General features: G+C 46.1%; 1 protein-coding gene across 1 annotated transcript; it reads right to left on the reverse strand.

Annotated features, from left to right (window-relative positions):
• Positions 1-9,226: 9,226 nt before the first annotated feature.
• Positions 9,227-16,151, reverse strand: LOC109747168 (uncharacterized). Its single transcript, XM_073499473.1, has 6 exons — positions 16,134-16,151; positions 12,108-12,765; positions 11,999-12,036; positions 11,295-11,389; positions 9,915-10,026; positions 9,227-9,704 (listed from the first exon to the last, which is right to left on the reverse strand). The coding sequence occupies exons 1-6, from the start codon at positions 16,149-16,151 to the stop codon at positions 9,645-9,647; spliced, it is 981 nt and encodes a 326-aa protein (XP_073355574.1). The 3' UTR covers positions 9,227-9,644.
• Between the last annotated feature and the right edge of the window lie 570 nt (positions 16,152-16,721).

Raw genomic sequence — 16,721 nt, forward strand, 5'->3', positions numbered from 1 at the left:
TTATGCATTAACTGAGTTTTCAATGCATTTATGTGCATAATTCAAATTTGAACTACATGCACATGCTCCATTGCATATAAATTGGTTGAAAAATCAAATCTATGTCCTTGGGTGCATGCTTAGGTCCCATGCAAGAAATGGGAATGAATTTCAAACACCAGGGCACCGTTGATTGTCGGCAAAACATTGAGATGCCTGGTTTTTAAATTCTAGTAAATCCAAAATTCTGTTAACCATTGACGTGACTCCACGTGTCTTGGTTTTAATGGCTGTAGGAGGAGCCGTGCGGACAGCTGCTTGACCTTGACTGAACAGGAGGCGTGCGAGCGCCGCCCGGTGCGCAGGCTGGCCGAGAGGCGTGCAAGTTGTCCTCGAGTGCGCAGGCTCACCGGGAAGCGTGTGAGCTGTACGCTGCGTAGGCTCACTGGGAAGCGAGCCCTTTGACTTCCATGGCTGCCCGCCTTGCTCGCATCCTCTCCATTAATGGCGCCCGCCTTGTTCATCCCTTCAACGCAAACGGTTGTTTTGGATGACCCGTGTGCAACCACGTACAAACAATTTGGTAAGATTTGCATCTGTCATATTGGGTATGTTGCCATTTGTCAAACTGGAAAGATTTACATTTGTTGATCTAGTAACGTTGCCATTTGTCAATCCTTGTAACACTGTGATTTGTCAAAATATGCAGCTAGAAATCATTAGCACTATGTAATTTTTGCAACTAAAATTCAGTAATTAAGCATAGATTTCATTCATAGATTAAGCAGTCGTTCTTAATTTATACAAATAGTTCAACTCGACAGCTGAACCGACCAAACTTCTCCCCAATTATTGCCAACCACGTACTGAAATAGCTAGTTCAACTATATATACTAGCTAATTTTAAGTACATTGTACAGTTCGACCACACATCTACAGTCAGATGAACTGAACAAAATAGCCCCTAAATACTAATACTACCACGGAGGGGCTTTGTGCTACTTCTGGCAGCCTCTCCTTTGCCGAGTGCGCTCAGTAAGAGGCAGAGGAGGAGGAGGATCCTACCGACGAGCTAGACAAATGCAATACGGTGCCTGCCGCTGCTGCACGTTCAGCGACGCTCGCCAGCTCGAACACCCGCTGCCGCTCCAGACGATCCCTCTCGAAGCGGCCGGACTGCTCGTAGATCTCCTGATTCCTCGCCTCTGCGTCGGCGTGTGCTGCGGCCACAGCTGCGGTAAGGCTCTTTGCATGCTCGACGAGGCGCTCCTCCTCCTCCCGCAGGAACTCGATGTAGCGCGCAAGGTCGCTGACGCACGTGCGGGCCTCCACCTCCGCCTTCCTCCTTCAGGCGGCGGTGGCGGAGCGGCTGGTGATCCCGGTGGTCGACGGTGGGCTGGCGGCCACGGTGGCCGATGATGGGGTGGCGGCCACGACCACCACCTCCCACCTTCGGGCCGCGATGGCGAAGCAGGTGATGTCCACGGTGACCGGCAGTGGGGTGGCGGCCACGACGGCCACCTCCCGCCTTTGGGCCGCGGCGGCGAAGCGGGAGATGGCCCTGGCTTTCGATGGTGGTGTGGCGGCAACGGCGGCCGGCAACAGCTGCCGATGGGCAGCGACGGCGGAGCATGTGGTGGGTGTTCCGCGCACACCCAACAGGGATGCCACGCGCACTACACTATGCCGGGGACTGCGCCGCCGCCGTGGTGTAGCCTCCCAGCTGGAGCTGTCCTCCCATGACGGCGGAGTGGCTGAGCGACGACGACGAACTGGTGCCAATGGCGATTGTGGGAGAAGCAGACGTGATAAGCTACAGGGAGGGAGGGGGAAATGCGACGCAGGACTCGCCGGCCGTGAGGGTTTTTATAGCAGGCCGGCAAGCATTGGGATTTTGGGGGATTTCACCGAGTCGGGCGGGAAGCTTGCGCGGGAACCTGTGAGGGGTTGGGAAATGTCAAGAGGGAAGGGGGTTACAAGGGATTTTCTGTAAAAAAAAGAGCAACCACAACGGCCTCTAAGTTGACATGGCATGGGTCAATGCATCACGCAAGCAGGTCAGCGAAAGATCGTGCAAAAAAGGACCTCGCGTGAACCACTTACTATAGAATTAGGATCTAAACATGCATTTTGAAAGAAGTAGGACTAAAGTGACACTGCCCAGAAACTTTTAGGAACTCCAGTGTATTTTTCTCGCCTGGCAATTGGGCCCTCTGTCGACGTGGCGTGGGTCAATGCGCCACGGACGCAGGTCAATGAGCGCTCATGGAAAAAGAACCTCGCATGAACCACTTACTAAAGAATTAGGACCTAAAGGTGCATTTTGGAAGAATTAGGACTAAAGTGACACCGCGACGAAACTTTTAGGACCTCCAGTGCATTTAACTCCCAAAAGAATGCCCCCGCGCGCTGCGCAAGCTTGCGTTATAAGCTGTCCGCGGCAGCGGGGTGACAAGACGTGCGAGAGGAGGACGAGAGGACACGTACACATACAGTTAATAAAAAATGTTTGCGATTTAATTACCTACTATACCCCCGTCCTGGTTTGTAAGTAGGATTTAACTAATAAAATACGAATGCATATCGCCATAGATTATATCGTTGGAGTCGTATTTGAACATAGTTTCCAGCTATACAATTTTTGTAACATGCATTAACACTTTTTTGGTTAAATTTAAGGTTATACACCAGCAAGCGTTTGCCCGCAACACACACGGCTTATTCCATCACAAACAGCTCTGATGGATCAACTGTCTGCCACGTATCGCACACGCAACTCTAATCTGATTCGTGCTTGATGTCTCCGACATCGCTCGCACAGTTCGTCTTATTTGCCACGTATCACTGTGTCGTCCTCTGCTCGCGTCCCTCGGCAAGCTTTGCTCGCCGTTAAGCGCCGCAGCACGCTGTGCTCGCCGTTAGGCGCCGCGGCACGCTCTGTCGCATCTGCTGGCCCGCTCTGCTCGCGTCCGTCGGCGCGCTCGGCTTGTGGACAGCTTTTCCTTGAGGCGACCGCAGTACGCTCTGCTCGCGTCCCTCCGCGCGCGCTCTGCCAGCAGTTGGGCGTGCGCACGATCACGTCGGGGGCCCCATATGCATGCGGTTGCGCCGTGCACGTTGCCATGCAATGCAGTTACGTGCGGCATGATGGAGTTACGTGCTGCAAATTAGAACTGCCATCAGGGCCTGCTGATATTCCTGGCCGTCCGGCTTCCCCTTTAATTCTCGCGGCCATTATAACCTTAGTCTCTTCAACCTTTCGATCGCGCCCCACAACACAACAAGCACACCCACGACGACACATAGAGAGGGGATGTCCGGCGGCGCTCTAATGGAGTTCGGCGAGCATAGAGTGGAGACCCACGCGAGGGAGACGGATCTCTCATGGTGTACACCATCGACCCGGCCGTGGTGGACGACTACATCAACAGCGTTGAGCAGTTGCTTGCTGGAGACAAGTACAAGGTGGTCGGCATCGACCTCCAGTACACTGCCGGTCATCCCGGCATAGATCAGAAGGTTGCCGTCGCCCAGTTGTGCGTGCGCCATCATGTCCTCATCTACCACTACTGCATGGCCACATAGCCTTGCGACCGTTTCAACAGGTTTGTCAACAACACTGACTACAAGTTCGCCACGGTGGATACCACCAACGATGTAAAAGCGCATAGTGTTACGGGCTTGTCCTGCAAGAACCTTTTCAAAATCCGTGACCAATACACGGTCTGGGGCAGCACGAAGGACTCCCTGGTCGAACTCGCCTCGGCCATCATCGACCCCTACTACAAAAAGATGAAGCGGGATGCCCAGAGAATAAGTCATGTATCCTGGCACGGGGCCTGGATGCGGCAACTGGATGAACCTCGCCTCAGGTTTGCGGCCAAGAGCGTGTACACATGCTACGAGATGCACACGCGGATCGTTGACATGAGGAAGTGCCTCGTTACCCAAATCGACGAGTCCGGATCGAGCCACAAGCAGAGCAAGCGTCACAAGAAGTAGATGATGATCAGATAATCGTTTATGCTAGTTAATCATGTGTCACATCCCTAGTTCTGGTCTGCCTAGTGCTAGCATCTGGTGTGTGCATCATATTTAAATTTCAACGAATTTGAAATGGGGACATGTGAAAGCCTCAGAAATCATTTCTGAACATGACCAAGATAAAAAAATTGCTTCAAACAAGTCCAAGAAAATGTTCCTGTTTTCCTCTGAAAATTGGCAAGAGGTAAAATTCAAACCAATATTTTTGGAAGCTCAGAAATATTTATTTTGGGCATTTGAGTTAATCTAATAATTATTTGCATTGGATTTATATTTGTTATATATTGAATACAAGTTCAATAATTCTGGAACTTTTATGTGGTTGTGGATATTTCATATCTAACCCCATAATTATTTTCAGAAGCTACAAAATGGTTTTGTCTTTGAACTAAATCAAAACAGAACGACAAAAATAGAAAACAGAAATATAGAAAAGAAGCAGGCTTACCTGGCGCTTACCTGGCCCGTTTCTGTAGCTGGCCCAGCCACCAGGGGTATAGTCGTCTTCAACCTCTGCCTACTGGCAGAGGTGTGTCCGCGCGCACACCCGAGCCCTACACGTCCTGCTTCGCGCTGGCGCAGCCGTCCCCGAGTCGATCTCCTCGCCAGGCGGCACGCACGAGCCCCCTCTTGCTCTCCTCTCTCTCTGTGGTCGTTCTCCCTCCTTCCCCTCGCGTTCTCGCAACCACCCGAGAGCCATCCGTCGCCGCCGTGCTTCGCTCGCGTGGCCGCCGTCGTCCCCAAGCGCCACTGCCTTCCCAGAGCTCCACCGTCCCGCGCTACCCTCTCTCGTCGACGCACGCAAGGCAGGGAGTAGCAGAACGTCGCCCCCATCGTTCCCATCGCCGCCTCTGCTTCGTCCCCACCGTCGTCGATTTGCCGGCCACAGCGCTTCCCCGGCCGCTTCTTCGACTCCACCTGAACCGTGGTGAGCTCGCGAACGAAACCCCTCTCTCGCCACGGCCTCGCATGTCCTCTAGTCGCCGTTTCCGCAAGCTCCCGAGCTCGCCACCGCTGGCCATGGCGCCGCCGCGGCTAGAGCTGCTGCAACCCGCGTCCGGGCCCGCCAACGAGCTCTGCACCCTCCCAGGAGACGAACAACACCACAGTTCCTCCTCCCATGCTCTGTGGCGTCGTTCTCATCAACGCCCGTGGCTCTGCCGCCGCCAAACCTCAACGCCGGCGAGCTTCCGGCCACCCCGTGCCCTCTAGCTTGGTCCGTTGGATGGGGGCGAGAAAGGGGCATCTCCTGGTGCCCTCGATGCATCGAAATACTGCCGGAGCAGTGTTTCCGGCGAGCCTCCGCCGTGGTCAATGGTCGCCGGCGGTTAACCCCGGCCGTGCAGACGTGGCGTGCTTAATTAGCCCTAACCGCACCGCTGAGCCACTGACAGTGGGTCCCAGTCCCACTAATGTTTTGGTTAGGAAATAATTAAGCCCAATTTGCCACTGTTCGTTGACATGTAGGACCCCACACGTCGGATTTGACTCGGTTGACCTGCTGACGCCATGCTGATGCAGTGATGACATCATAATGCAGTTAACTGGATTTTCTTATTTAGAGATAAATCCAGGAAATTCCAGAAAATGTTGAAAACTTCAAAAATTCATATAAATTCAACCATAAGTCCAAATGAAAAGATTTATATATGAAAATTGATCAGAAAAATTCAATCTATCCATCTGTAATGGTTTCATGCATGTCAGAAGACGTTAACCTTGTTGTTCAAGTGAAACAAGTTAATGCACCTTTATGACTTCATAAAATGGGTTTGCATTTGAATCTTTGGTTCAAATGGACTCATTTCAATCTATTCTAGCTTGCATTAGCCCAAAACACATTCATATTGCCATGTCATAGCATGCATCATATTGTTGCATATCGTCATGTGTTGACTGTGTTCGATGTATCTTTTGTGGTAGGTTCTGCCTCCGAGGATACCCACGATTATCCGACTGAAGGGCAGTGTCCTACTACCACTCCATCAGGCAAGCAAAACTCCCTTGTTCATTCCGATACAATCCCACTCTCTTGCTCCTGCTCTCTTTTACTGCATTAGGACAACAACGACTCAACTGTTACATGCTGCGGTAGTTGAACCCCTTTCCTCTGCATAACCTGCCATTGCCACAGTAAATAGATGAAACCCACTAGCATGAGTAGGAGTTGTTTGAGCCCTGATGTGCCTACTCATTCATGCTTGTTTGTCATGCCTGCTACTGCTTAGAGTTGAGTGAGGTATGATTCATCGGGGATGTATTAGAGGTGTGTGAACATGTCCTACTGTTGTGAGCTAAGTGTGTGAACACGATTTGGTAAAGGTATCGGTGAGAGGCCATGTAGGAGTACATGGTGGGTTGTCTCATTGAAGCCGTCCTTAGGAACTGAGTTCTGTGTTTGTGATCCATGAACAGCTACTACCGCGCATTGGAATGCTTAAGTGCCCCTCTCGACTTATTAATCAACATGATCTCTGTCCAGGAGTTGCAACTAGTTTCTGGTGTTTGTAGGTTGTCTTAGTAGTGTACCAAGTGGTACCCGGTACAGGTGGGCTAGGGACAGACTAGGCACCGTGGCACGGTGTACCAAGCGTAGATCCATCCGTCGAGGTGGGCTTGGGAACCCTGCACACATCGTTTGGGGCCGTGAGCGACACCCCGGCCGAATCTCCTTACGGATGGAACCCGAATAGGCGATAAACCTGGACTAGAGACTTGTGTGGTTAGTCAGGTCATGGACGACTCTCTCGCCAGGCTTCCGCTTGAAGGTTGCCGAGATACACGACGTGTACATGGTGGTAAGTGGCGAGAGCGTGTGTGAAGAAGTACACCCCTGCAGGGTTAACATCATCTATTCGAATAGCCGTGTCCGCGGAAAAGGACTTCTGGGTTGCCTGTACAGTTCATAGACAAGTGAAAGTGGATACTCTAAAACTCGCAAGATAAGTGTGAGTGCTATGGATGGCCTTCTCGTAGGGAGACGGGAGCGGATTCATAGTGGTCTATTGATATGGTGAATATGTGGACTCGTGTGCGCCACCTCAAAAGAGTTACTTGCAGTCATAGTTTAGGATAGCCACTGAGTCAAAGCTGGCTTGCTGCAGTGAAACTCCACCACCCCCTTTGTTGATACTGATGCATATGTAGCTAGTTCTGATGTAAGTCTTGCTAGGTACATTTGTACTCACGTTTGCCTATTTTATGTTTTGCAGAGAGACGTTAGTCTCGCTAGTAGTTCCGCGTGGACTTCGACGTTTAGCTTGTTACCTCAGCTACGATCTTGTACCCTTGGGAGGGTCTTGTAGATAGTCAGGCTTCTCAGCCTTTTTCATTTGTAGTTGTCTGTACTCAGACATGTTTATGCTTCCGCTCGATGCTTGTATGCTCTGTATGTTGGGTCATGAGACCATGATTGTAATACTTGGCTCCTCGGAGCCTAATGAATAAATACTTGAGTCGTAGAGTTATGCTGTGATGCCATGTTGTATTTACACATATCGAGCCTATTGTGTGTATGATTGAAATGCTTGGTATGTGTGGGATCCGACAACCTAGTTGTTTATCCTTGGTAGCCTCTCTTATGGGGAAATGTAGTCTTGTGCTTCCATGAGCCATAGTAGTCCGCTACAGTCCGGTTCACCGGAGTCCTGCTAGCCCAGCACTACTGCTCCGGAACACTTGACTGGCCGGCATGTGATTCACTTCGTTCCTGTGTCTGTCCCTTTGGGGAAATGTCATGCGCTGACATCCGGAGTCCTGCCTAGCCTGCTACAGCCCGGTTCACCGGAGTCCTGTTAGCCCAGTGCTACAGCCCAGATTCGCACGCTGCTGACCGACATGCGCTTGAACTGATGCTTTCTGTTTCTGTTAAAAATCATCTTCTTTAGTTTAATTTTTTTTGTCGAAACGGGGCGTGTAATATATCATTGGAAAGCTCTTGACATCTACGTTACAATTTTATAATTTATTTTTGCAAAAATATATGGTTTAAGAGCAGTTTTGAAAAAACCGTTTTTTTCAAAACCAAAAATGCAAATCGTATTTTGGACTTAATTTTCAAACGGTTTGTCGGAATTGAGCAAATGAGATGGCGTTGGAAAGCTGGTAAAAATCCGCATCTTTCATATATCTACTATTTTTTAAATTATATACAATTTAAAAGTAATTTGAAAACGGTGAAATTCTGGGCGAAATGTATTTTCGCGATTATTTGCAAACGGATTCTTGGATTGATGCAAATGATACGCGTTGGAAAGCTATGAAGAATGCGCAACTTTTTCATATAGAAATGTTTTTCTAATTCCTTCCGGTTTAAAAACAAATTCGAATACGGTCAAATTTGATTTTGAACGCGATCTTTTTTAAAAGTTTGTCGCAATGGGGCAAATAATATACCGCTGGATAGCTATCGAAAATGCGAAACTTAGTCATGTTGAACGTTTTCTTAAATGCACAATCATTGATGAGTAATTTTGAATACGGTGAGACGGATCCTGCTGTTTTCCCATCAGAAAAAACATAGTAGTCGTACTGATATATGTGTGTGTTTGTACTGAGGAGTATTTTTCACAGACTGATGTCCGTATGGGTTTGTGCTGAGTGTGTTTTCGCAAATTATACTTCTCTCTTTTTTGGTACGGATTTTCCTCGAACTTGCATGGTTTATATTATTGAACTGAATGATATTTTTTTTAAGAAAATGTTTTGTGTGTTTCTTTTTTTGAACTCATTCTTTTTTTGCAATGATGTTCTGGACTTCTCACGTTTTGCGACTTGAACTTTTACCATTTGAATTTTCGTGGGTTTTTCTTTTGTTTGAGCTTTTTCCCAAAATTATCTGAGACGTCATGTTTGAACATAGAACTTTTGTAATTCTGAACTTGTCGTTTCTTCCATTTATTAAGTTGCTTTTTTCCTCCGAACTTTCACTGGTACAATATTTTTGCAAATTTATTGTCCCTTGAGTCGGAACTGATGCAATTTTTAATTTTTAATTTATGGTACTTATGGTACTAGAGAGTTTGTACTTCTCAAAAAATAATCACCCGATGTTCTTTTAATTTTAGTTTTTAATTTTCTTTCTTATCCTTATCCGTATTGACGATGTCATCACCATCGTACCTTTATGGTTTATATAGTTGAACGGACTTACATTTTTACCATTCCCTTCTTTTAAAAACTTCTCCAAACTTCCTACCCGACGAGAATCAAAACTTATTTATTTTTTACATTTTGTACTTCTAAGTGTCTTTAATGGCATTTTCACTATTTTACTTTGCTTTACCTCATCAAACAGGCGCACAACACATTTTGAAGAAACAAAATACAAATCTTTGAAGCACTAGGGGGATAACCATTTGCACAGGACTTCATGCGTGCCTTCATCATAGAAAAATATACTGAGTATCGCCAGGTTCTAAGGTTAAACAAATGAATCACAGAATATTGTCATAACCCCGCATTTTTCTCACTAAAATAAACTTCTGTACTTGCATACAACCCTCTTTGATCTTGGACGGCACCTAGTGCTCAACTTGGACGATGACCAGTGCTCAACTCGAACGGAGGAGGTTGTCATTGCTTTTTAACCATGAATGCTTCTAAAGACACGGGGAATTGTTTCAAAACAGCTTGGTTCTCTCAACTGGGCCAAGAAGCAATGCATATATCATATTTTTATTCTGCAATAACGAAACACTCCAATAATTAACAACTAATCTATCTGTACATGCAGAACAATTTCAGTTTTGAGAAGAAACTTCCATTGATGTTACAAACGTTACAGGCATAACATACAAACTCCCAAAATCATGTGGATTTATCTAGTTCATGTGCGGCAACTCACAAAATCAGTGAATTTCTATTAATTTTTCTTCATCAGACATCATCACCTGTTTAGTTTTTTCTTCTGTAATATGCACGAAACTGCAGCAATAAACAGAACAACTTGTACACCGGTAGAGTTTTTGCAAAGCGAACTGATACCTTCTTCTAACCTGAGAACTGCAGAAATTAGCAAAAGTGAGCCACCAAATTCTATTTAGAAGTGCAGAAATTAAGACATGAAAAGCTTAAACAAAGTAGTTGGAGTTTTTTTTAACAGGTCAGCATTTGAACTTCTAGTAGTTCTTGTCCTCAAAACAAAGTACCTTCATTTTTAACCACCGCAAATAAACTCTTAAATACTTACGGCAAGTATATTTGAACTGATGTATCCTTTTTTTGGCTACTGAATTGCTAACCACCACAAATAAACTCTTAACTACTTCTGGCAAGTATTTTTGAAACTGATGTATCTTCTTTCTAGTTACTGAATTGCTATACCACAGTACTGCATCCTTGGAAGTGAAATACCAACATCATTGGTTGTGTAAAAACACTCAAAAGAATTACTTGTGGTACTGTATTTTATATTACCAATTGTACTGAACTTAACTAATTTCGCACTGGAATTTAATACATCATACATACACGTTAAGTAATGCAAACATAGAAAACTCAAAATTTCTGCAGTCTATAAAATATAGGAAAACCCCAAAATTTTCTAATGAGTGCACTTGCGTGGAGTTGCCTACTGAACTTCTAAGCTGACATTGGTTCTCCAGTTTTTTTTTACACAACCAATTTCCTGTTTTTTTATAAGCGAACTGATGGAAAACTTGATGGTGCACTTCTATATATTGTTCAAGGTGAACTGATGCACTTGCAAAGTTGACTTATAATGTTCCTTTTTCATACTGAATTGATGTATGTTCACAAAATGAAAAGATTAAAGGTTTGAACATTCAGTACATTTGTACCTTCGCTAGCGCCGCACTGGAACTGACATGATAAGTTAAGTTATAGTGATCCATCGATAACAGGTCAAACCCTCCTTATGCTCGAGTGCACTAGAACTGACAACAAACCGATGCTCTATCAAAAGTTCAACCAGGCGAAAATTCAAAACTGGCCAAACCAGTAGTTGACAGGCAACACTACATTGTTCTCTAACACTCACAGAATACACATAAAACACACACACTTAAGTTCAGAGAACCAAGCTGTTTATGTTCAGAGAATAAGTGCATTTAAGCTCAAAGAACAAATGTGTTTAGTTTCAGAGAACAAAACAATCTTTAGTGTGATTTTCTACACATTGATAATCGCAGAAGCAACATAGTTGGACTGAAGCTCTAAAATTTTTAGAACTTACGAAAAAATGTGCAGGCGGGGTTATGCTGCTGCTAGTTACTAAAATGAATGGCAGAGGATGAACAAGGGACACACACCGTACCGGGATGGCACGAGGAAGCTGCTGACCGTAGCATCTCCTTTCCTTCTCACTATAAGGTCTTTGAACCAGCAAGGGCTGCGGGTTGGCCAACTTCTCAGTGATCATGTTCATGTGTATCAAGGTTCAAGATAAAGAACAAGGAAAGTAAGCACCCATCTCTTACTTTATCCTCTAAACAATGCACAGACATGTAAAAGAAAGATCTACAATATATATCACTAACTGAAACTTTGACTACACGGCGCAAACCTCTCAGTAACACGACGCCGACTTAGAACATTAGTACTACAGTGATACAATTCATTGTTTGAATTTAAAACTATTCCTCATAATGGACATATATATCCCATAGTTGGTCTTATGATGCTAGCTAGCTTTACAGTAAAAAAACATAGACCTACAAACGTACAGGGTACATGCCATAGCATGGCTTGTAAAACAACCAAAACCACAAATCCTTATTGTTTGCAAATGTTCCATAGAATATCTTTATCATGAACGGACCAGCATATGTGCGGTGAACTTACACATGATTTGTTTCCAGCAAACTCCCCAGTAATTCGGGTTTTCGAATTTCTCAAGTTCTATTGTTTTGAACTTGCCCGACATCTAAACAAGAACTACACCATACACAAATTTTCCATCATGAACATCGTATCCAGAACATAAATGAAATGAGATAGGGGAAAGAGAATTTACAAAGAACACACACTGACGTCTCTGCCTTCTCCACGGGCCTGAATAAAGAGCAGCATCAGTTCAGTTCGAAATAAACTGGAAGTTCCAACATGAGGCTGGAGATTTTCACCGTCAGGAGCTGTGTAGGAGAGAATTGAGCAGGGAGTAGGGCCGCATGTTCCCGGCCGCAGTCGCCGGAGAGATGTCGTGTGCGGGTGGCAAAAGTAAACGGCCTGGGACGGCGGGATTGGACTGTGGTACATAGCCGAGGCCGATGAGGACAGCACGGCGGCAGAGCTACAGGTAGGAGAAGGGGCGGCGAGCGGTGCCGTAAGGAGCACAGGCCAGGAGGCGCTCGACGGCGGGGGAAGAGGTGGCTGGCGAGGCGACGGGGGCGGCGGAGCGGAAGGAGGAGGCTGGCTCGGCGGGGGCAGCGCGTGGGTAGGGAGGGGCAGGCGGCCGGCGGCGGTGGCGCGTGGGTAGGTAGGGGCAGGCGACGGGCGGCGGCTGCGCGTGGGAGCAGGGAGGCGGCGGGTGGCGGCGCGTGGGAGCAGGGAGGCAGCAGGCGGCGGCGCGTGGGAGCAGGGGGGCGGCGGGCGGCGGCGCGTGTGGGCAGGGGGGCGGCGGGCGGCGGCGCGTGGGAGCAGGGGGCGGCGGGCGAAGGCGCGTGGGAGCAGGGGGCAGAGCCGTCGGGGAGAGGTGGTTCGAGAAGATGCTGGGAGTGGGGTGGGCTTTCTCTGTGTTTCGGGTGGGGGTGCAGCACCGGGTTTTGCAAAATGGATCGGGCCCTTATAGGGGCGAGCGGTAACAGAATGTTACGGGCCCTTATATATGTTGTTGTTCTGTATGCAATTACATCGCACAACACACATGTCTTATTAGCAGCAACCGTCTATGTTATTATCGGTCTTCACACACATTTCTGATTACGGACTTGCAGCGTATCACACACATCTTTGTTAAGTTGAACCGTTTCTGTTCTCATGTCTCAACGCAAACAGTTCATCCGAGTGAACCGCATGCTGTGTATCGCACACACCTTGATCTGGCTAACCGTTTCTTTTGTGTTGCCTAATCACAAACAGATCATCCGAGTGAAGCGTATGCTGTGTATCGCACACGCCTTCATCTGGCTGCCCGTTTCTTTTGTTCCTCCTCATCGCAAACAGTTAATTGAACTGAATCGTGCCCTTCATCGCACACGCAACTAATACCTGAACCGTGTTTGATGCATCCGTCATCGCAAACATTTTACATATTTCTGACGGTTTTCATACAGCACCGTTTGCGATTATTGCATCGCACACAGTTTCTTGAAGGGTCTCTGATCGTAGTGTCACGTTAGCAGCATCCTGCAGTAGTGTTTTGCCGTAACCATCTCTACATTTTTGCACATGCTATGTGGGTGAAATGATGATACCATGCCAACTTTCAACCTTTTCAGAGTTCATTTGTAGTGTTTTTCAATTTCAGGGTCATTTAGCTCAAAAAAATCAGTAAATGCATGAAAAATAGCAAATGATGTTAGAAAGGGTAGAAAGTTGATGACGTGGATTTGAATGGTGCATACTGAACGCACAAAAAGTCTGGAGTTGTAATAAGTTAAAGAAAATGAAATGCCTTTGTAACAGATGAGTTTTCGTCCGAAACCCTGATACTTAGAAAGAGATTGTCCATTCTGTACATGAAGTGCATCCAGTTTTTGACGTAACCCTCTCTACTTTTTTGCACATGCTATGTGGGTGAAATGATGATACCATGCCAACTTTCAACCTTTCAGAGTTCATTTGTAGTGCTTTTCAATTTCAGGGTCATTTAGCTCAAAAAAATCAATAAATGCATGAAAATAGCAAATGATGTCAGAAAGGGTTGAAAGTTGATGACGTGGATTTGAATGGTGCATATTGAACGCACAAAAAGTCTGGAGTTGTAATAAGTTAAAGAAAATGAAATGCCTTTGTAACAAATGAGTTTTCGTCCGAAACTTTGATACTTCGAAAAAGATTGTCCATTCTGTACATGAAGTGCATCCAGTTTTTGACGTAACCCTCTCTACTTTTTTTTTGCACATGCTATGTGGGTGAAATGATGATACCATGCCAACTTTCAACCTTTCAGAGTTCATTTGTAGTGCTTTTCAATTTCAGGGTCATTTAGCTCAAAAAAATCAATAAATGCATGAAAATAGCAAATGATGTCAGAAAGGGTTGAAAGTTGATAACGTGGCTTTGAATGGTGCATACTGAACACACAAAAAGTACACGTTTCAAATGCCAAAACACATAAGCACCCTAACTATTACAAAGATTCCCTACGGTTTGTCCAAAGTGGGACCTTCCACATATATAAGTCCGAAAACTCACTAGAGAAGAAAGTGATGACAGTGAAGCCGGTCACATCCCAGAGTGGGATCTTTGGGTGTGAAACTTTTTCTTCGCGTGTGTCCCTTTGCGCCGTAACCATGGACAATCTTCATTATTTAACTGGATGCTCGGGTCAATATTCACTGTGAAGGAAGCAATTTCATTAAACTTTTCATAATCTTGTGACATGTCTGTCTTGTCATCCACTCCCACGATGTTTGTTTTCCCTGAAAGAACTATGTGGCTCTTTGGCTCATCGTATGTTGTATTCGCTTCCTTATCTTTTCTTTGTCTCGGCTTGGTAGACATGTCCTTCACATAGAAAACATGTGCCACATCATTGGCTAGTACGAATGGTTCGTCTGCGTACGCAAGATTGTTGAGATCCACTGTTGTCATTCCGTACTGCGGGTCTTCCGTTATACCCCCGCCTCGTGTCATATTGACCCATTTGTACCGAAACAAAGGGACTTTCAAACCACGTCCATAGGCAAGTTCCCGTATGTCCTCTATGTAACCATAATATGTGTCCTTTCCCCTGTTGGTTGCTGCATCAAAGCGGACACCACTGTTTTGGTTGGTGCTCTTCTTATCTTGGGCGATCGTGTAAAATGTATTCCCATTTATCTCATACCCTTTGAAAGTCATTATATTCGAAGATGGTAACTGGGACAGCAAGTACAGGTCATCTTCAACAACGGCGTCATGAATGGCACGTGTCTGCAACCAACCGGCGAAAGTCCCCTTTTGTTCAGGTGTAATCCAGTCGTCAGACTGCTCCGGGTGTTTGGAGCGTGAATATTCTTGTGTTCCTCCATATACGGAGCCACCAAGGCGGAATTTTGTAGAACTGTGTAGTGTGCTTGAGTGAGAGAATGCCCGTCCATACATATTATTTGTTCCGGTCCTAGCGTGCCATTTCCACCCAGTCTGCCCTTATGCTGCGATTCAGGAACACCAATCGACTTAAGGTCAGGAATAAAGTCAATACAAAACTCAATGGCCTCCTCATTTTCATGGCCCTTGGAGATGCTTCCTTCTTGCCTAGCACGGTTATGAACATATTTCTTTAAGACTCCCATGAACCTCTCAAAGGGGAACATATTGTGTAGAAATACAGGACCCAGAACGTTAATCTCTTCGCATAGGTGAACTAGGACGTGTGTCATGATGTTGAAGAAGGATGGTGGGAACACTAACTCGAAACTGACAAGACATTGCACCAAATCATTCTCTAACCTTGATATGATTTCTAGATCGATTACCTTCTAAGAGATTGCATTGAGGAATGCACATAGCTTCACAATGGCTAATCGTACATTTTCTGGTAGAAGCCCCCTCAATGCAACCGGAAGCAGTTGCATCATAATCACATGGTAGTCATGAGACTTTAGGTTCTGGAACTTTTTCTCTCCCATATTTATTATTCCCTTTATATTCGACGAGAAGCCAGACGGTACCTTCATACTGAGCAGGCATTCAAAGAAGATTCCCTTCTCTTCTTTGATAAGAGCATAGCTGGCATGACCCTGATGTATGTCGTCTTTTCCGTGCATACGTTGCTGGTCCTCCTGTGCCTTTGGTGTATCTTTTGTCTTCCCATACACGCCCAAGAAGCCAAGCAGGGTCACGCAAAGATTCTTCGTCACGTGCATCACGTCTATTGCAGAGCGGATCTCTAGGTCTTTCCGATAGGGCAGGTCCCAAAATATAGATTTCTTCTTCCACATGGGTGCGCGTCCGTCAGTGTCATTCGGAACAGATTGTCCGCCAGGACCCTTTACAAAGATTACCTTCAAATCCTTGACCATAGCATGTACATCATCACCAGTACGGTGGCGAGGCTTCGTACGGTGATCTGCCTCACCTTTGAAATGCTTGCCTTTCTTTCTTACGAGATGCCTGCTCAGAAGAAATCGACGATGCCCAGGTACACATTCTTCCTACAATTATCCAAATATATACTATCGGTATCATCCAAACAGTGCGTGCATGCACGGTATCCCTTGTTTGTCTGTCCTGAAAGGTTACTGAGAGCAGGCCAATCATTGATAGTCACAAACAGCAACGCATGTAGGTCAAATTCTTCCTGTTTGTGCTCATCCCACGCACGTACACCTTTTCCATTCCACAGTTGTAAGAGTTCTTCAACTAATGGCCTTAGGTAGACATCAATGTCGTTGCCGGGTTGCTTAGGGCCTTGGATGAGCACTTCATCATAATGAACTTCCGCTTCATGCACAACCAAGGAGGAAGGTTATACATACATAGAGTCACAGGCCAGGTGCTATGGTTGCCGCTCTGCTCCCCAAAATGATTAATGCCATCTACGCTTAGACCAAACCATATGGTTCCTTGCGTCAACTACAAAGTCATCCCAG

Source organism: Aegilops tauschii, chromosome 5, assembly GCF_002575655.3.
Source record: "Aegilops tauschii subsp. strangulata cultivar AL8/78 chromosome 5, Aet v6.0, whole genome shotgun sequence".
NCBI lineage: Eukaryota > Viridiplantae > Streptophyta > Magnoliopsida > Poales > Poaceae > Aegilops > Aegilops tauschii.

Bases quoted from the DNA above. Each gene is read 5' to 3' on its own strand.
- LOC109747168 (XM_073499473.1), bottom strand. The intron at 11,390-11,998 runs GTAAATTCTCTT...ATCACTGAGAAG, and splicing joins GACGTCAGTGTGTGTTCTTT to TTGGCCAACCCGCAGCCCTT. The intron at 10,027-11,294 runs GTGTGTGTCCCT...TAATTTCTGCAG, and splicing joins CCTCGTGCCATCCCGGTACG to TTCTCAGGTTAGAAGAAGGT.